Source organism: Ammospiza caudacuta, chromosome 12 (assembly GCF_027887145.1).
Source record: "Ammospiza caudacuta isolate bAmmCau1 chromosome 12, bAmmCau1.pri, whole genome shotgun sequence".
NCBI classification, from domain to species: domain Eukaryota; kingdom Metazoa; phylum Chordata; class Aves; order Passeriformes; family Passerellidae; genus Ammospiza; species Ammospiza caudacuta.
Window position 1 is genome coordinate 13,235,589 of NC_080604.1, and position 19,137 is coordinate 13,254,725.

The 19,137-nt window shown below is 44.2% G+C and overlaps 1 protein-coding gene across 1 annotated transcript in view; it reads right to left on the reverse strand.

The window, feature by feature from the left end:
* Positions 1-16,943, reverse strand: part of GRIP2 (glutamate receptor interacting protein 2) — a 247,092-nt gene extending 230,149 nt beyond the window's left edge. Inside the window, exon 1 of the mRNA XM_058812879.1 lies at positions 16,889-16,943. Coding sequence (XP_058668862.1) covers positions 16,889-16,943 — 55 coding nt within the window. The remainder of the gene's footprint in view (positions 1-16,888) is intronic.
* Between the last annotated feature and the right edge of the window lie 2,194 nt (positions 16,944-19,137).

Below are 19,137 nucleotides of genomic sequence, written 5' to 3' on the forward strand. Positions count from 1 at the left end.
CGGCTCTGGACAAACAAAGGCTTGATTCCTGCAGTGTGGGCTGCTGTGCTCTTCTACTGACCTCAGAGATGACAAATGCTCCTGTGATGGGTTAGATGAGACTGTGGACAGGGAGGACTGAAACATTCACTGGAAGATGAGACCAAGGAGGTACCAGGGCACAAAAGGGACAAATGCCTGAGAACTCCTTGCAACTCCACATCAAGAGAGATTCATTGCACTGCTCAGTCTCCCAGCCAATTCAAACAGCCTAAAACTGTTATTCCCTCTTTTTACACCAAAATCTTCCTAGCATACTTTAGTAGTTTGCTGCAAAAGAACCCTCATAATGGGGAAAGTCTACTTCAAGGCTTTTAATGCTTAAATCTTGTTTCATTCCTTTCCCAAAACAAAAAAAAAAAAACAAAAAAAAAAAAAAAAAAAAAAAAAAAGAAACCAAAACCCAAGCAGCACCAACCTGAGAATTAAATGAGCTGTTGCTGAGCTACTTGCAAGGATTTATTTTGCATTTCAGAGCTCATTTTAGTACTCAGGTGCTCCCCTGTTTGGTTTGCTCTTTGCAATGCAGTGATTTGTGTTGCTGGAAAATGTATCCACTGCAGAGGCAGCACTTGGAGCAGTTCAAAGGTGCTTTACTATTCCCTTTTCTCTTGTTTTTTTGGTTTGTTGGATTTTTTGGGTTTGGTTTGGTTTTTGATTTGTTTGTTTGTTGTTTTTTTTTTTCTGGATGGATTGCTGGTGCTTTTCCTGAAACAGCCTACACGTATAGATAATGTAACAACTTCCAGAGGCTCACTGCTGCATGTGTTCAGGATGGAGGTAAGGGGAGTTAGGGATTCACAGAACAAAGGTGCCTAACTGACCTCACATCTCTCCACCAGATTCAGCTTCTGAATTTCTCTCTGCTCAGGAGCTCTTACAAGTGCTTTGCCCTTAAGTCCATCTGTCAGTCTTTCTCCTCCAGAAGCACTTCAGCATTCCTCCTCCAGATGTCTTGGGATTTCCCTCATTACTCACTGACTATGGCATTTTGCCTAGTGCAGCTTCTGGTCCTGACCAAAAAGATCAGCACCAGCATTTCTGCTCATCTCATTGGTCTCTCCTCCTTCTCCAGCACTGATATTTGTCCCTCTCACACAAATATTTGCAGGTAAGCACTGTCATTCTGCAATTCCATTGTGAGTTTTTCAGTGGTTACTCCTTCTGCAGGCTAGAGAAACTCAGGACATCTCAGCCCACAACCATGCTGCCATTTGAGCAGCAGGTGGATGCAGAGAGATCTGTAGCAGCAATGGCATTCCAGGGTGTAGGTGGTTAAAACAGAGATACATTTATGCTTGTTGTGTCCCTTGGTATAAAGATTGTGATGGCAGCCATCACTGTTGGCAGAGAGAGAGGATTTCATGATTTCAGCTGAAATCTGGCAGTACTCACACAGGTAATGCAGTGCCCACACCAGCACTACACCACTGGGAGAAGCTGGCAGGTAACAATTACACTGCTCACAGAAGTGCTTAAATGTGGCTATTATATATAGTTTTATATATACCCCACTATCAAATATTGAGAGAGGGAAAAGCAGCAGCCTCCCAGAAGACTCAGGAGGCTGGGAAGAAGGAACAGATCTGTTCAGCTCCACATGTAAAAATGCAAGACTAGACCCTGAATAATGCAATCCTTTAGGCTCTAAGAGACTTACACCAGAAGACCCGGATAAAAATTCCTTGTTCCATACCAGATTTGTATTCCAGGGGGTTTAGAGATGTGGAAACTATGTCCACAGTGGAGCCCTGGGCAAGCCCTCATCCTCTCCTCCAGAAGCATTGCTTCCCCTTCCCTGCTTCAGCTCCACACCTACCACAAGCTCTCTAAACTAATTTGAGAGCCTGTAACAACCAGACAGTGAAAATTAAAGAGAAAAGGAGTTTTACTAACATTGGAAAGAGCTGATAAAGCAGATACTCCTAGCTTGTTATATGAGCTTCTTGTAGCAGCTGGAAAAATCCTGGAAAATGGGAATTCAAAGCAAGATGGGGGAGAAGCTAGAGAGGCATTGCAGAAACACCTGGCAGACCCACACCAGCACCCTCTGTTCACAGGGATGACCACACAAAAGAGAGCAAGGTGCCCTGCACTGCTTGCACCTCCACTGGCCTCCATCTAATCACACTGCTGCCAATAATTTTGGCACTGGGACTGTAAGATTACGCCTACATCAGGCACAGCAGACAAGGAGACAGTCCTTCATTCAAGTGACAGCTGCTTCTGCAAACACAGATGTCTGCAGGCAAGATTTTAAAACACAAATCCACATAGAGAGAAAAACTCAACCATACAAATAACCACAAACACATAACATCAATTCCTCCTTCAAGCCACGCAACACTTGGATGCCTCAGAAATCTGTCCTCACATAGTTCAGTTACTATCAGGGCAGGTATTCCTTGGGTACTTCTGATTTTGTACCAACCACATACAGAAATTACTCCTGGAAAAACCATGTTGGCACTTTTATAAGGAAGGTATTTTTGTAAAGAAAGATTTTTTTCCCCCCCACCAAGGAAAAAGAAAAGCACACTAAATCTTCGATTTCTATTTAGTAACAAAAAACCCTGAAATTTCTCACATCAAAATTAATTTTACACGGACAGCTTCATATCCATATGCAGCAGAATAGTACACACAAGTTGGGCAAGCAACAGTTCGGATTAAATGTTTTCCTGACAAGACAGATAGATGGGGCAAGAGGGGAAGTGGCTCAATTATATTTATATCATCATAGGTAGCATTATGGAAATAGTAGAATTTTATATGATACTTTGTTTCATTTTGAAAAACAACAGTAAGAAAAATGACCATCAAACAAAGAGGAAAAATGGCAAGTTGCTCTCACAACTGGATTTGGGGATATGTCCTATTTTAAAATATGTTAAACTTCTGGGGGGGAAAAAGATAAACCAAAACACACAAAAAATAACCAAACAAAAGAGCCACCAAAAACCAACATCAACCTAAAAAAAACCCCCACACATACCAAAGCCAAGTGTTTAAATTCCAGCTTCAGATGAGTACTTGGTCCCTGTGGAACTGTAAACATGGAAAATAATCACAGAACATCCCAAAAAAGGGTGGCAAAGAAGGCACAGATAGCTCAGGTCTAAATTTAAACCTTTAAAGGATAAGTACAGTTTCAAAACAAATTGCTAGGTAAATCCAGTTTCAATAACTTTCTTGTCTTGATGGGTGCATTGCCAAGCAGCACAGAAGTGCTTTCTCCCTCCATCCCCCTTTTTCCTAAATAAAAATGTTCTAATTTATACAAGGAACAAATACAGTCTTCATGTATCCTCCATACCTTGCTTTTGCTATAAAGTCATGGAAATCAGAATTTTCCTGAGGATGTCTCAAGAGATGAAGCCCATGCTCTCCTCACCAGTGTTTTTGCAACATCTTTCAACTTGCTGCCATCTTAAAAATTTAATGAGCATATTCTCTTTCTCTTCAGGAGGTTATTAAAAGAAGGGTTGGCTTTTACCAGACCCTCAAAAGATGCCAGGGGAATCTCACTCAATCTGTTTGTGAATAGTGACAATTCATCACTGCCCAAGTAACACAAGAACATTTTTCCAGCCACCACATCACAGCTTCATCCAGTCTGTCTTTCTACAGCTCCTCTTCCCTAATTCTTCAAAGGAAGTTAAAGACATTAACACAAGAACCAGCTCATGCTGACTGAGGCTGTTTCTGGTAATTTATAATCCCAGTTCTGCTCCTAGCAAATTGGCCAATATTTAATATACAACCTTATCTGAGCACCTCCACAGCAGAGCTTCATAAAAACACTGAGAGATAACAATCATTGAATTTTGAAAACATAAATTACAGACCTATAATGGAAGGTTTAAGACTCCAATTCCCTTGGAGAAGAAGAGAAGCTATAAATTCAATGAAATAAAATCTGCAGAAGAATACCTCTGTGCAAGACTTGACTTCATATACCCAGAATAAATTTCCGTTTAAGACAGGGGGAGATCTGTTTACTTTCCTGAAAAATGGATGCTACAGAATAAATCTATCTAGAGCCTGATGTATTATTTCTTCATATATCTTACTGGATGGAAGAAGACTATAATTAGAATTAGCTGTAAGGCCAAGATATAAAACACAAACACACTAGAAGTTGCCCCACAGACTTTTTGCTAAGAGCATAGGTAACAACGCCACAAGACATCTTGGCAAACAAATACAAAGCTCCAGATTCCTTGGGACTATTTATCTAAATTCTATTAAAAGTCTATTTCTCCATTTCTACCTGGGCCTCCAAAGCCAAAGGCTGCAAAGCCAAATCTCCATGGCCCATGTAGAAATTCATTGCCTTGAAATGCATCTAGTTTTAAAGCCACTAAATAGTTCAAACTGCCAGCATTTGAAAAGAAAAAGTCATTATTTTATAGTGATCAGAGGTGTCCGAGGTGCTTCAGAGAATACAAAGAAAGGCACAATCCCTGTGGACCTTACAATCCAATTAACTTAATTAACCATGTTATTCCCCTAGTTCCTGGTACTCCATAAATCAATGAAGTAAGACTTAATAGCAAAGTACATCACGAGCAGCTTTATTGATCATATCTGCACACAACACTGACTGAACTCCCAAAGTCAAGGCTTGGCACAAAACAGAGAAGATATTTCAGCACCAGACTTACACTTCATTAAACCAAAGCCCTGCGCAGGTACCAGAGACAGGAAAGAAGTGGGGACTGACATTTAAATAGTAAGAGAGCAAGTAACCATGGGCTCTCTGTTGGTCTACAATGCAAGAAGCAAAAAAAACCCCATTACAGTATTATTAAATTTTAAAATTAAAATTTTACATTTTGTCCATCACCTCTCGAAGATGAATCCCAGAGTATTTTACAAAGGAGGCTAGACCTCAGATCTCCACATCTCCTGTGGCAGCCTAAAGCCCAGAACTAGCAAGCAGCTCCTCAGCCTGGGCAGGCACAAGTTTGCCAAGAAGAAATTTTGCAGGTAAATTCCCTGCTGTTCAATTCAGATATCCCCAGGTAAGGGCATCTCTAATGGGAGAGGTGCTTTATAGCAGCTCCAGCTATCCAGCACTGCCACATCTCAGCAACAGCATAGCACCCTTTCCTTCTCTGTAACAATTACAGCAGGGCTAATAAGGATTAGACTTAAATTTCAAGTACACTCACAAGAAGTTGTTGGCTTTTTATATACAAGGTGTGCTGCTTCTTCATCCATTAAAAAAAACGAGCCAAACAGCAGCCACACAGAGTGTAGAGCAACAGCAGGCACAAGGAGACCCTTTAATCCCCTTTTACCAGCTCTGGTCCAGGATGATCTACTCCCAGCTCCTAATGGCACTGAGGAGGTTGTTCATTTTCAAATAGGTCAGTGACTCATCATTTTAACTCACTTCCCTCTGCTAAAAATCAATGAGCTCCTGAAACAGGATTATCCTGGATGATCGGTGCTTTAACATCTCACTTGCAGGGAAAGTAGACCCAGAGGTCCCTCCCAGTGCTGGGTTACCACAGCCAGCCAGGAAGATGGAATTGTTCTTTTGGTTGGAAACAAACACCTCCTGGGAAAAGAACATCTTTCCACAAGGATTTTTTGTGGAGGATGGGTAGATTTGTGTCTGTCTTCTCATGCGGTGAAGTGTGAATATTATACACTGGAGGAGAGCTGCACTTCCCAATACCTCCATCCAATCATGGCACCAGTGTACCTCCATCTTCTTGCTTACTCAGCTGCATAAATACTGTTGTATTTATGGGGTTTTTTACTGTTTTTCTACTCCCCCTATCCATCCCCAAATTGCTGTTTTTCATTCAAATTCAAATTTTTATGAATAAGAAAGAGGGAAATACATTTAAAAAATTTCTTCATGGACTTCTACTCCTTTACTCACAAAATGCTCCCCAAAACACCATCAGCAATACTTCCACAGCACAACTCAAAGTTTGAGTGTTGTCTGATAAGGTCTATTTCAACTCTGACTTGTGGGCCTGACTCACTCATTGTGTCAAAATGAGTTAAATAGGTCGCCAGTGGCTAACCCACCCAGCTGGTTAGTGGCAGGCTGAGGAGGTGACAGGTAGATGGGAGTCACACACCGACTGTCACATTGGCTCAGAGCAGTGACTCATCCCAGGAAATCTGCTGGGCTTCAGCAGGAAACTAAATGAGAAAAGGTGTAGTTGGGGAAGAGTTTGCAGTGGGGTACAGTGCCCTGGCATGAGTTTGAAAAGCTGTCACAACTTTAGGGGTGTCTTCCTGGCCGTCACTTACTTGGTGTTCAAGTTCAACAGGTCAAATGCTGGACCAGCCCACTGTACAGGGCCACAGCTAATAAAAATATTACATTATCCTACCATGCTGAGGGACTGTGAAAAGCCTCTAGAGCCAATTCACTCTAGAGTTAGAGTCACATTAAAAAACTTGCACATGGTCATATACACAGGGAATTCCTCAGCTGCTTTGAAACTGCAGAGGCTGCCATCGTCACCTGCTCCTCCAGTGCAGGGCTGCTCTGTCTGTGGTTTTGCTTTACACGGTGCTGAACAGGCCTCCCCCTTCTCCATGGGGGCTTTGCCAGCATGTCCATCACACCTGAGCATGGGGGATCTGCTTGCAGAGCAATTCAGTGCTACTCTTCCTGCACACTGCTGGGCAGCACCTCCAGCCTACAGCCAGCTGTGCTGGAGCTGCATTTCTATGAGAAGCTCACAGATGCAGAGGGAGATAACAGTGAAACAAGCCCCTTCCTCACTCTGCACTCCTCCAGTCCCTGCCCCTCACTCCACCTCTGTGCCCTCCACCACAGCATTGAAACCAAGAATTACCATCGCAGCTTGCAATTAAAAACCATGGTGTGAATTTGCACAAAAGAGAAGCACAGAAAAACAGCACCCCAAGGAGTAAAAGCTCACTAAGTGTGTCAGTGGCAAGACAACAAAGGGTAGGCAGGAATCTGCCCCCCCTGCCCTGCCCAGAAGCCCCTGGAGACAAGCAGCTGCTCCAAGTAACAGCAGGGAAGCAGATGGGTGGCAGAGGACAGCGCTCCCTGGCCAATCTCCCTGTTAATTATTCAGAGACAGAAACTGGATGGCATTCACTGCAGTATTGCCTGTCACTGAACCTCCCCAGGCAGTAGTGACCCTTGGCAGGGGCAGCCCCAAGGAGCAGGGCAGGCCCAGCTGCCACAGCAGCACAGGGCTCACCAGAGAGCAAGCCTGGCTCTGGGAGCCAAAGGCACACGGGGCTGTACAGCTCATCCCCAGGCAAGAGCACCCTACAGCCAGCAAGCCCTGGAGAAACCAGCACCCCAGCCTGGTCTGCACGTTTTGCTTTCTGATCCCCTCACCCACTCACTAACAAGTCCCTGTATAAGCACAGTAACAGTGAAGGAATTATATTAAAGTAGGACAGGATATACCAAAAAGCCAATTACAATGGATATTCCAAGAAAACAACCTGAGAGCCTTCTCTAGACATGGCCAAATAGCCTTGGCCGGTGGTGGGTGGAGGAAAAGCAGAATAAATACAATTACAGAAGCAAGACAGTTCAGCTTTCTGTTACATGTGAAATGCAGCCTCCAGAGGCTGAGGAAGCAGCATGACTGACTAGAACAAATTTTGAAATTCCTCAAAGGCAGGTTGCCTAGATGTGCAGCCAGAGCCAGGCTGACAGATATGCTCCTAACAGCATCAAATTTGCTAGAGGATTATCACTTGGTGTAACGGACGGAAACTAGATTAGATAGCTGGTAAACTCACAGCACAGTTCATTACTGTACAGGGAAATTTTTATCCACATAAACAGAACTTCTTGTTCTGTCCAGCTCTATGCTGCAATAGATTTGCAACCCTGTGCCAGAAAGATGTTTTCTACCTCATTTTTGTTCAAATATTTGGCACAATTGGTATCATTATGAATATGAAAACACTAAGCAGAGGAAGACAGCCATGAAGTTACACTTAATAACTGCACTTCCATATTTGTTTTGATCTGAGCATCAAAACCTTTTAAAGTGTAGTCACTACCCATGTTCTGCAGACACAAAGACTGGGGCATGCAGAGGTTTTCAGAGTGACACAGAACCCCTCAGTCCCACTAATCTCAAATGAGAAAAATACCCCATCACTCTGAGAAACTAAATGATAAAATTATTTTGCTGCAAGCCCTGTGCTCAGTCAGGAACACAGGCACAGGACCAATAGGTCTGTGGCTCAATCCCCAATACCAACCAACTCATCACTAAGTGCCAGCCACACTGGAATTGCTGCAGTTACCACTGGGCTGCAGCCTGATCTGTAGGGGAGCAAGGCAGCTATTTCATGCAGCCAGCTGCTGTTGCACAAGGTGTTTGGGTAGAATGCAAATCTTTCACAAAGTCTGTGAAAGATTCTGGAGTAGCAAAGCATGGCCAGTGAGCTGGAGCATGCTCACAGCATCAATATCTCATCTAAATGCCTGCCGTGGGATTTGCAGCATGCCTGAACTTCGCTTTTGTTTGAAACAACCTGGAGGCAGCACACCAGGCTCAGCTGTCTGTGGGGACAGGGCCCAAGAATTTTACCTGCAGCCACCTTCCAGCTGAGAAGGAACCTCCACAACTTTAAGGGGAGAACCAGAGGTGGAGGAAGGCTGAAAAGATGATGAAGGCTCCCAAGAGGAAGAAGACTGAGACAGCACCACCCCACCTCACACAGACCTACCTGCCCTCTAACCTCAAAGGGGAAGTTTGTGAGGGTGTTTTGACAGACATGACTGCATGTACAGTATTGAGACTGACTGCCTCCTATTTCAAGATGAAAGAACACAAAAGAACATTTAATCTAGAAACAAAATATTCATTCCCAACTGTACCCTCTGCTCAGGATTAACACATAGCCCTGAGACAAGCTGCTATGAATACTAACATATCCTCCCAGCTCTTCACTAAATTCATCCCACTCTGACAGCCCCAGGGAATTTCCCCTGACTTCCAATAATCAGAAGCTATGCATCTGGGCAAGATAGTTTTAATGAGGAAGCCCCCACTCCTGGAATCATCATCATTTCCTGAACACACATAGAAAAACTGAACCAGAAAAGCACATTGGCACCAAGTAAGAAGAGAGCAACTTAGCATCACTAATTTCTGCAAAACTGTCACACTACCTGACAGTTTGCCTTATTATCTTATTTTTCTCCTTGTTTCTTTGTATCTCATTTGTTGCTAAATCTTCAAGGCCTCTGCTGCAAGGGGATGCAAATGAGGACAAGCCCTCCACTCCCAACCCTACAATCTATACTGTGCTTCCATGGTTACAGCTGTCATCAAAATGGGACCAAGGATAAGACTGGAGTCTTCTGTGCACAGACTCTGTACATTCAGCTCAACTTTGCATTGAGAACAAAGAAGGAATTTTGAAATTTTTATAAATAAAAGACAGAAAGAAAAAAAATCCAGGGGCTAATCTCAGCCTCATCCCATGGGACCCAAGTGAGATCTCTCAGGCTTTATGTAAGTAGCAGCTCCCCTCTTGGGCTGTATGAGGCAATACTCAAATGTGAGCTGGGACTTTTATTTCTTTGTACAGATTAATGAAATGTCACCAGGATGACTAACAGTATCAGGTGTACAAGAAAAGGCAACAACACCTGTAATCCAAATAAATACCTTGAAAAGCCTCTGACTGGCAACAAAGCAGCAGCCAATGTTAATATAATTCCCAAAACAAAAGCTCTCTAGTGCTTTGTTCACTGTGGAAATGAAGTCATTAAGCAAAAAATTCTTACTTTACAGACAACTTGAAGAATGTAGCATTGAATTTATTTTGTGGCCTCAGCAAGAGGTTTCTACTCATCAAGACACAGCAGCTTAGCTGGCAGGGTCACTGACACCTCCACTTAATGCAGATAAGACATGGATCTAACCCCATCCTAATGCACTGCATTTCCTTGAGCTCAAATACCATGATAACCCTTCTCCTTAAATGCTGAGTGGTCTTGATGCCATATACCTGGAGCTGTCAGAGGAAAAGGTTTGAACTAATTTCCCAGTGGAAAGCAGCTCTCCCAACACTCTCAGTGAAATCAGCAAATTTTGCTGAAGCCAGAAAATAGTTTTGGCTGAAAAGTGAAAGCCAGTAATTACTAGATGCCAAGTTCATCTAACATTAATGAGGGGGAGAGTCAGTAACAGGGAAATCACCATAATTGCTAAAACAAATAAATTTTACAAACTTATTTAAATTCCTTTATTTTCCAAAGACAGAGGAGGAGGAAAATTGGAGAAAACAAAAGGTAATTCATTCTTTTGACAAAACAAGCAGACAAAAATTCAATTCCAATTTTAAATTAAAAGTTTCACTACATTTTTCTCTCAATGGACAGAGCATAGAACAAGACCAAGAATAAGTGGACAAAGCGCAGACCTTTCCAAGAGGGAATGTTCCATTCCACTGCGTGGTTCACCCACACCAAGCGCTGCAAAAGAGACGCTCCCATTTCCAACAGAGACCACCAGCATGGGATTTATTTTCTCAATCAAATGTTGCCCATGTTCCACTCCCAGTTACACCAGTGTCAATACACAGTAGCTATACTCCTTTCAGGAACACAAACAGACATTTAGATGGTATGACTGCCTTTGGCACAAGACATGAATGCAGGAGCAGTTCCCATACACATGGGATCATCACTAACATTCACTCGTGATCTTTAAAGAGACCATCATGGGGAAAATGTTTTCCCCTTCCTCTAGAAAAGAGACTTTTTTCTAGAAGATCTAAGCATTCTGCACATAGATCACTGCTCTGAATGTCAAGGGTTAGGTCTGACTTTTAAAAGAAATGGCTCCATTTATGTGACACAGAGCTCTAGAAATGCCTGGTTCACTGTCTTGGGGCTCGTCTACAAAGAGGCAAATTCAATAGAGCTCTACCCCTATAATTATTCTACTATATTTACACCTTTAAGTTAATTTCATTTTCAAAAAAAAAAAACTTTTATTCTGTCATAATGAGGTCTATAATTAACAAAACAGTCAGTAAAATGGGACACTTGTAGGAAGACCTACACAGTCTTAACCATAGAAAGAGAACCTGGTACAGAGCTCATGCCCTGGTAGACAGCCTTCTTTTGCCTACCCACCAAGCAGCTCTGCCACTTGTGCCCACTTAGAAGAGACAAACAAATGAAAAAAAGGCACAGCAAATAGTTCACCTCAGACTGGTCACACACCCTTATTTAACCTGAGCAATCTTCCTCTCAGTGCAGACCCGAGCATCAGAGGATCTCTGGGTCAGTCGCTGCAATCACAGCTCTGGAACAGTTTCAAACATCACATTCATTTCTTGGGAATTTCCCATGTGTTTTTCCACTACACTTGGAATGAGTCCATAGAAACACCAACAGGTTTGGAGAACATCAAGCATGGCCTGATTCCAGACAGATCTGGCAATTCTTCTCACGCTGAAATTTTCCTGGCTACCACAATTCATAGTTTCCATCAAGGTCTTCAGCATCCTGAAAGGTTTCCCCCCACACTTTCCAATCTTGGCAGCTCTAATGGAAAAGCATGCCAAACCACTGCAGCTGATGCTTTTGTCAGCACCGAGCATCATCACTCAATATTGCTAATAAAACTTCTTCACAAGAATCCCCACAGAGTACTAACATAAACAAGAGAGCAGAAGCCACAGTGTCCATTCAGTTTCATAGAGCCAAAGCCTGCAGATATAAGAGCACATTCAGGTTGTAAAATCTGGTACATCACTTCAAAAAGCAAAATAATGATTAATCTGTCTTTAATCAAATCTCAATGAAGCTTTGGAGTCATTCCATAAAACCTTTGTGGCTTCATCCCCAGGTTGTGCAGGACTTCTCAATCAGAGTTACATGTTCAGACTGCTGAAGTATGGGATCAAAAGCAGCAGCCCAAAGTCAGAGCAGTGTGACAGCAGCAAGGAGGGGAGCAGTGAGCACAGTGCTCGGGTGCACTGAGTGAGTTATTACTCACTCAATGGGTGCCAAATCCCCATCAGCATATTAATGAGTGAAAAAAGACCCCATCAAAGTCTAGCAGGATTTGCTCAGCTGTTCCATCAGGTTGATAAGTGAGCATTATCCCTTAAGCATTACCACCACAGCCTTCATGCAATCCTAATTCCTCACCACACTTCATTGGAGGGTCAGAACCTCTATTTTTACATTTTGTTTCAAAGCAGTGGCCTGTATAATGAGTATTGCCAACAAACAGCAGCCCATAGATCCCCGAGCTCCGTGTGAGCAAGTCCTCATCTCTGACAAAGCCTGGACACACTGTAAAGCAGAAGTGTCACATGCAGAAATACATTAAATACACCACATACAGTGCACAGATGTAACAGCCCTTCAGCCACACCATTTCAACTGCACACTACTTAAGTGACAGCTACACAGCCAAATTTCTTTACTGATCATTAAGTGCCACTATAATGGATCATGTCATTGTAGGTTTGGACAAAAGGACTCTGTAAAGCAATGTATTAAAATGGAATAGACTTAACATGGCACTGAAAGATGGTCCTAAGACAACCTGATAACAACAAAAAAACCTTTCCACATGACTGAATTATTTCTGATATGGTAAGCACAAGAAAAACCACGATATTTTAAATAGCAGAATAGTTCAACTGATTTAAAGTTATGCACACTATACCATTTGCAAGATCAAAATGTTTATGGGTACATGAACAAAAGAAAATTCATATTATTTTTAGCAGTTATTCTATTTTAGTTATTCTACACATCACATGCATATCACAAAAACATGGAACCCATTGAAAGACCTAATTTTCTGCTAATCATGCAAACCCAGCAAATTTCCATCTTAGTGGGATGTTTCACCCTGATGCATGTGAATAAGTAAAGAAGAATCCCATTTCTAGTCATGGACATAGTTTCAGAGCTATTGAGGAAAACATCCCAGTACATTGTTCTGAGGAACTGAATAAAAACCTGATGTCCATAGCCCAGCTGTTATAAGCCTCCTCAAAACAGACTGTTGAGATATTTTTACCTTCCTATTACAAAAATTTAAATAGCTCTGCCAAAACCATGAAAATCCACCCCCCTGCTAAATTTTCCCCAGGGTCCCACTCCTGCCAAACTGTACCTGCAGCAAGACAGGGCAGCCAAGAAAGGGAGATCTTCCAATGGGTTTTTACTTTGTTGCCCTCATCCTGCAAATCAACCTGCACCATGAAAGATTTTCCTTTCCATGCACCACAGGACACCTCTGCCCACGGCTGCACAGCAGCAAAATGCCCCTATATGCTCCTGCAGCTGTTTCCAAGGTAACGAGCACAGAGCTGTATACAAGGGAAGGAAGCAAATAGCAGCAACATAACCCTGCTATATTGTCACTTTTTGAAGCAGGTCTGACTTGTCTCTTTCCCCTTCCCCTTCTTGCTACCTGCCTCATGACTCAAGCAAGGGTTAGATAACTCACTTCACATTTTATAATCTCATTACCTCAGTCTTTCATAAGGTTCAGTTTTGATTTCTTTATTTTTATAAGTCATCATACTGGGGTTCTAAGGGTGAGAGTCAAATTTTTTGCTTTTACTCAAGATAAACCATCTGGGAGAGGAAGGGCAATTGTATCAAAAACCTAAATTCACACTGAAACTCCATGTTTCCTCCCCCTAAAAGCAGAAAAACATCTCAGGTTAAGCAAAGGGTGTCTGCCCACAACCGTGACCCGCCCATCTTACGCAAGTCTCATCCATCTAGCTAACACTGTGTTTCACCAGTTTGGATAAAAGTATCTCCGCTTCTCAGTCTGCAGATACAGTTTATCCTTTCTAGACACACAGTTTCCACATCCACTCAGATGTGCCAAAAACAGAGACTTTCCCACCTGCCCACGTACATTCTTGCTACCGAAGCAGAAATTAGCCTATACTGCTTCTGCTACTGAAAACCTTGGAGCAGCAAGAATGCAATTCAAATCCTGCAGTCCTCACAAAAAGGACAGCAACAGGATGGGTGGAAACTGGGATGGAAAAGGTTCTGGCTTGGCCAGCTAGTTCTCATCATTGCCTCAAAAGAGGATGAGTTATCAGGGAGAGAAATCAGCAGAAGATCTGGCCACAAAGCTCTGCACACACAGTGACGGACAGAAAGCCAGACCATATGCTTTAACCTCTTCTTTCAGGCCTGAGACTACACCACAGTAAGGCAGAGAGGAGCTGATGAACCCCATGATTTTGGAGTAACAGGTCTGTTATTAATGCAGGCTGGAGCAAACACATTTTCCACCAAATATTTCTAAGTCATTGATATCAATTTTTTTTCCTTGCACAAAACACAATAAGCAGTAGAATATCCCATCCCTACAAGTCTTTTAATAGTGGAGAAAACCAACACATTATATAATGAAGCATTCTGCTTACTGGCCAGAAGTCACTTCCATCTTCCAGGAGACAGAAATTTTAAGGCAAAACGTGCATGAAGAGACTCGCTGTGCATGGTATTTGAAATGGCAATCATACTTCAGCACAGTTTGCATATACCTTGCATTTCCCTATATGACTTACCATGGCTGACCTTTTCTACGAACTGTGATTAATGAAGCTTTCAATTCATCATCTCTGAATGGCTGCAAATTGCAAGAGGTGCTCATCACTTTTATATTCAGAAACCAAAATATACCACTCTTCTAATTACAATTGTGCTCCTGCTGAACACCAGGACATTTCCTTTGGAAGCTGAAGTACTATGGTCCTCAGAGGAAGTGAACAAATTGATGGGCCAGAGTACACATGCCTGGGAGAAAAGCTGCCCAGCTTGGGCATCAAAAACACCCCAAAACTATCACAACTACACAGGCATAGAGATGCCAACAAGGCAGACATAACTTGCTCTGAATAAAGAAAAAGAGAAGTCAATATTTCTTCATATACTGGCTGGAGGTTGGTTTGCAAAATCAAAATGTGAACAGTGCAGATGTTTCTTGCGGTGTTGTCACAGAATGGTTTGGGTTGGAAGGAACCTTAAAGATCATCTAATTCCAATCCTCCTGTCACAGACAGGGACACATCATGATGCAAAACCTTCTCTAACATACCTGTTAACAATGCAGTGCTACAAAAACATTACCAAGTACTTCCTCTGCTGCCCCTGCAGAGGTATATGCTATAACACAACCATCAAACCGGATGCCTTGTAGAAAAGGGAAAGAAGTCCTTCCAAGCTCAGCTAATCTTTCTCTACACAGCGTATCAGCTCAAGCCTGCAAGATTTATCCAACCAGATAAGCCATTCTGTGATTAAATGGCACCTTCCTAAGACTGACTACTCTGTGAACCACCCACAGAAATAAATGCAATGTACTCAAAGGGACACACACCAGCCACAGACTCACTGCAGTGCTGGGACTGAAATCAGAGGGAAGGGGGATGAGAAGGAAAGGCATTACACAGAGCCAGACACAAGAGCCAGTACATACACGTATGAAGTCACAGATAAAGTAACCCAGCACAGCTGTAGATCAAAGAGGTCCCTACTGTGAATGTTTAATAAGGCTCCCAAAGTCACCCTGATCCAATGGTGCAAAAGCATCCATGCCAGCTGCAGCAAGGCAGCGTTACAAAGCACTGCACCATAACAGGGCTGAATTCATGCCAACAGGTCTCGGTGTGCTGAGCAGGGGATTGATTCACTCTTCTGCAGGACAAGAGACTGTTAACAGCTCTATCTCAGGTGGATGGAAGCACCAAGGGAAAGCCATGGTCCTAGAGCAATCCAGGAGCAGAAATAGATGGTGCTCTCTAAAAGCAGTGGGAGCCAGGAATCAGCATCAGAAAGGCACAGCAGCTTAATGACTCTGTCCTAACACCTTGCAGGGGATCTAACAGCACAATTTCTCTCTGTGCTTATTAACCAGCAGGTTCAGAGAATTCCACAATTCTTACATTACTCACATGAAATGCTGCAGCAGTGCCACTTCATATATTTGTTAAGTCTGTTTACAGATTAGAACAGTCTAGAGAGGTAGTCTGGGAAGGGGTCCAAAGGAAAAGCCTGCCATTAGCTACTTTGCACAAAAGCAGCAGTTTTATAAAACACGCATTCCTGCTTGTTTCTGCCTATCCCGGATCAACTCCTGCACCTGAGTCTCACGAGAGTACAGGAGAAACGCACTTGATTTCAGAGACAAACTTTCCCCACCACTCTCATCCCTGTTCATCTACAAAGGCAGGAGCCGGAGTGCAACGTTTAAACCTCCCTTACGCTGTGCCACCTTGTGGATGTCTTCTCACTGCTTTTATGAGCCGCAGGTCCAGCATTTATTTAACATCACACTCTTGAACATGTAAACAAAAAAATTCACAGTCACTGTGAGCAACAGTAAGCGGCACAATAGGAATCAGATTACCGTGACACGTTCTCCGTGCAATTTACAAATCCTTTATTCCCCAGGTGGAGTTGGCGCTGGAGAAAATTACCAGCTGAAAACAGCATCACCAGCACCTTCAGAAAGTTGGGGCTCAGGTACTACAAGCCCCTCGAAATAGACAAAAAGGACCGCGCAGCCACCTCGCGCTGAGGTTTGCCCCCATCGTTTTAACAAGAAAAAAAAAACAAAAGCAGAAACCAAGCAAGCCCAGGGATGGAAAGCAAGATTGGCTGCGGCAAAGTTTATCGGCACGAAGAGCATCCCCCCTCCAGTCCTTTCATCCGCCGAGCTCCATGCCAGCAGAGAATGATCACCCTCCCAGAGGGACACCCATCACCACCACCACCCCAAAGGAAAAGGGGAGGCGGAGGGTAACTGGGTAATTCCGAGCACCTCCAGCTCTCCTTTCCCCCCGCCGCGCTCACCGTCCTCTTGCATCCGCTGCAGGCACAGGGCGAGGCTCTTCCTCCAGCCCGGCATCGCGGCAGCGCTGCCGCCCCCCGGGGCAGCGGCGTGGCTGGAGGGGCCCGGGGGGCCCGGCGGGAGCGGCGGGCGCTACCGAGCGCGGCCGGGCTCCCCGGCGCTTTATGGCCGGGCGGTGCATGCGGCGGCGGGGCCGGGGCCGGGCGGGGAGCGCTGCCCGCCCCCGCCTGCGCACAGCCCCGGGCCGCCCGCCGCGCAGGTGCGCTCCCCCCGCCGCCGAGGGCGGGCAACGGCAAACTCGGGGGAGCGGGGCAGAGAAATCGTGTCAATACGTGGATATTGTATATTTTTCCTCCGAGGGGGCTGCGTAGACAGGATGGGCCCCGCCTACAAACAGGCGCCGGGCTCCGACCCACACCGGCCCCCTGCGGGTCCCAAATCTCCGGCGACGTTGGACAGATACATGCCCATGGAGGATATGGAGAGTGCACTGCTCCCATTCACATTTCGTTACAGCTCCAGCCTGGCGCCTCTTCCCCTCACCGAGCGGCAGCTGCCTGGCAGCCCCGCACAGGTGCGCGCATTGACGCCTGTGTTCACCCTGAAGTTGGCTTCTCTGGTAAATAAAGTTGCACAGCAGCCAGGCTGATCTATTTCATTTTCTTTGCGACCACTTTCAAGGAGCTGAAGTGTATGGGGAAAACTTACAAGCATCTTTTCAATTACTTAATAGTCCAGAGGTTTCAGCACTTTTACATGGACACAAAGGAGATACTTTATTGGATATGCCAGGGCATTCCTGTTTTTAATTTCCTGGGGGCAACGTATCTCTGCAATCACTAGCAGCTTTTTTTTGTTCTTCATGAGGTCTTTTATTAGCTATCTGGTAGGTCTCATTCTGCATCTCTGCCTCCCTTTGTGAGAGTTATTACATTATGTGCAACATCTGCTATAATCTAAAATATTAGGGACCAAGCTCTCCTTGTGATAGCATGAGCTAATGCCAGTTTCAGAGGCTGGTGTGTCACAGCACTCAGGTGGAACAGGGCAGCTATTGTAGCAAGTGAATGCATCCACATGGACCTTGGCTTTTCAGTTCAGCCTTTCTGTCCCTACCTGCATGAAAAGCAGCTGTTGTAGGACAGCCTAGCACCCTGCCGAGGGGCAGCAGCTTCATCCTCTGTGCTCTGCTCACATCTGAGAAGCATTTGCCATTTAGGGAGCTGCCAGCCAAGCGTGGCATGGCACATGCCAAGATGGGCAGCAGGAGTCTGGAAACTTTTTCAGTGCCTGGTGGAAATGGAAGTGGCTCAACACAAGGGTACTTGGGAATCTTCTTGAAACAACCTCCTAAAGCTCTGAGCACACCAAGGGAGAAAATCTGTTTCTGCAGGAAGGGGCAAAAGCAGAAATACATAACTTTAGGGCAGTCTGGGGGATGAGAATCTTAACTGAGGTACTTGAGTTAAAGGCCTATGGTTAAATTAGCTTCTCCCCATGCCCCCAAGTTCTTGAAGAGCAATGTGGAAGCTGGGCTGCAGAGGGTCTTCTGAAGTTACTATTGAAGCATGCTTTTGCAGGGAGTTAAGCTGGGAAACTCAGGAGAGCAGACAGCCCTCTTCACTTGAGCATAAGAGTTTGCAGCACTGCAGAGGCAGACAGCAGCATGCAGTGCCCTAGGACTGCAGGGGAGGTTCCTACCACAGCAGAGAGCAGCACTGTACAGCTGATTCCCTTCCATATTTCTAACCAGAGTTACCCATCAGTTTAAAGGACAGTGATGGGAGTGATGGCACCTGAAGGCTTATTCCAGCCAGCTGGAGCAATCACTTCTAAGAGAGATTTCCTGAGGACTGTTGGCAGCAGGAGCACAGATATAGCTCAGACCTGCTATACCCCACTAGCAGCACAGAAAAATTCACTGACATAAAAATATATTTTTGCCCACATTTACCTTCAAACTAGAAACATAAGAAGGGATTGACTCCTCACCCAGCTAAACTTCCTAAAGAGCTCCTTTCCTTGTGCTAAATACAGCACATTTGCACAGCTTGTTCCCTGGAGGAAAAAAACACCCCCTCCACCACCACCCCTTCCCTGCAATTCTTCTGTACTTTTGGGACTCACAACAAATCACAACTCCACAGCTGGATTGGATCAGGGCACATCATGCTAATTTATAGAAAGTTTGTGATATGCCCCAAATATTCTGATAGCACAACTCAGAAGCTTTTTTGAGAAGGACTAATCT